We start from the raw sequence: 2009 nt of genomic DNA on the forward strand, positions 1-2009 counted from the left end.
AAGCTTGAAGAGAATGAAGGCAATGCAGTTCCCCTGTGTCTGAGATGCGGTTCAGTCCAACGGCCAGCGCTGGTTCTGAGCATCTGACACACCTGAACGGGCGCGTGTGTGGCAAGGCCACATATTCCACGTGTGCTCGTGGGTAGTGCGGATAGGTATTATACCCCCTTATAGTGTAGAGATATATGTTTTTACCTATTTTTAGGGGTATGTTAAAAAACGACATGCGGTATGGGTTATGGTACGGTATACCAGAGAAACCGCATGCCGCTTATAATTGGATAATGTAGTCGCTTTTTGTTGCATACGTGGCTGGACGCACGTGTGAGTTGGTGGAAGTTGGTGAGATCTTCCTGGCATGTGCTGAAATGAAAGGACGTTTGCACTGCCCGAGGCATTAAATGCACTGTAGCGAAGAGTGTAAACGTCTCTTGTGTCAGGCGCGTGGGCGGCCACGCGCGCGTGATAACCGTCAGCGGAAACGGCGCTCGACACGTGGTGTCCTATGATTCGCTCTTTTTGAACGTGATCATTTGTTTTCTCCTTCCGCATTAATTGCGATGGGTATATAAGGGGAAACCGTTCGTGGTTTCCCCTCACTTGTTCGAAAATTCAAAAAATTTGCCGTTTGAGAGAGAAACTGTTGTCTGTCTTCTCCGACTATTTTTTCTGAAATTCCGGTGAGGTTGCTGGTGTTTCCGTTCACCATCTTTTGTTTCTTGAATATTTTTGATGGCTGAACCATCGAATCCACACAATGTGGAGGGTGAAAACCCTGAACAGCCGGTAATGGCTGAAGAAGAAGAAGACGAGGATGATGATGTTGACGTTCCCGGTGGTGGGTTACCGGTGTTGAAGTGGACAAAAGGTAGTTTTAAAACCCTGATGGCCACTGTTCAGATGGCCAAAGACTGGAATGCTACTTACCCACAAGTGGGGGACACCGGTGCCGATGCTCCGGCCGGTTATATAACCTTGTGGGCGGATTTTTTCAACCACGGCAACCTTAGGTTGCCGGTGACGGTGTTTGTGGCGGAGATACTGGAGTATTATCACCTCCATATCTCCCAGCTTAGTCCTTTCGGAATGTTCCGAATTCGGAATTTTGAGTACACATTCCGTGCCCATGGCCTGCCCATTACAGTAGAGAATTTCCGGCGGTTCTACCAGTTGACGGTGAACACCGGTTTTTTCTCGTTTACTCAAAGGCATGGGAGTCTGAAGTTGATGACACCCACTAAGGGTGTGACAGGCTGGAAGAAAAGGTTCTTCTACGTGAAAGCCTGTGCGGTCTATGCTAGCATGTCTTTCAGGAATGTCGATGTTGGAGTTTCCGATGAAGATATTCCTGTTGCTTCCACGAAGACCGCGGACTGGTTCTCTAGGCTGCGGCCTATTGAACTCAAGAAGTTGGATAATGACCAACTGTGGATATTGCGGATGATGCTCTCTAGACCGGATAGGAAGGAAAGGCCCGTGTTGCGGGAACAGGGTGGTGGTAAGCGCGTTACCCTTTGTTATTTTCCTTATTTCCTAAGCCTTTGTAATAACCTGCATGCATGTATCAGCGGATGCGGTTGGCTTGTGGAGGATGTTTGAGCCTGATTTCAAGGGCCAGGTTGAACTGATTGCGGTTGAGCTGAAGAAAGGTTTCAACCTTGAAATTCTGAAGAACTTCCGTGTGCCGTCGAAAGCGGTGCTGGATGCCCCGGTTCCGGAAGACGCAAGAGGTACGTCTTACGTGGCATTAGTTTTTTCAGTTTATCTTTTTGACTGGTTCTGATGATTGTGTGAATCCAGGTGTCCTTGCGGATTTGGGGAAGTTTGAGAAACGCGTCCCAAAAAAGACTGTTGAGAAGAAAACGGTAAAGAAGACCGTGCGGGGTCGTGGCAAGGGGAGTGTTGAAGGCTCAGCTGCCCCTTCTTCCGTTTTTGAAGCCGCAGGTACCTATCAATCTTGTTCTCGGGGATATACCGATTACGTCGTAGTATCTGACACCCTTGAGGGT

General features: G+C 48.5%; 1 protein-coding gene across 1 annotated transcript; it reads left to right on the forward strand.

Annotated features, from left to right (window-relative positions):
• The first annotated feature begins 885 nt into the window (after nucleotides 1–885).
• LOC118487442 lies at nucleotides 886–1801 on the forward strand. The gene is made up of 3 exons (XM_035984290.1): nucleotides 886–1046; nucleotides 1314–1498; nucleotides 1569–1801. The coding sequence occupies exons 1-3, from the start codon at nucleotides 886–888 to the stop codon at nucleotides 1781–1783; spliced, it is 561 nt and encodes a 186-aa protein (XP_035840183.1). The 3' UTR covers nucleotides 1784–1801.
• The last annotated feature ends 208 nt before the right edge of the window (nucleotides 1802–2009 follow it).

Source organism: Helianthus annuus, chromosome 15 (genome assembly GCF_002127325.2).
Source record: "Helianthus annuus cultivar XRQ/B chromosome 15, HanXRQr2.0-SUNRISE, whole genome shotgun sequence".
Classification (NCBI taxonomy): Eukaryota; Viridiplantae; Streptophyta; class Magnoliopsida; order Asterales; family Asteraceae; genus Helianthus; species Helianthus annuus.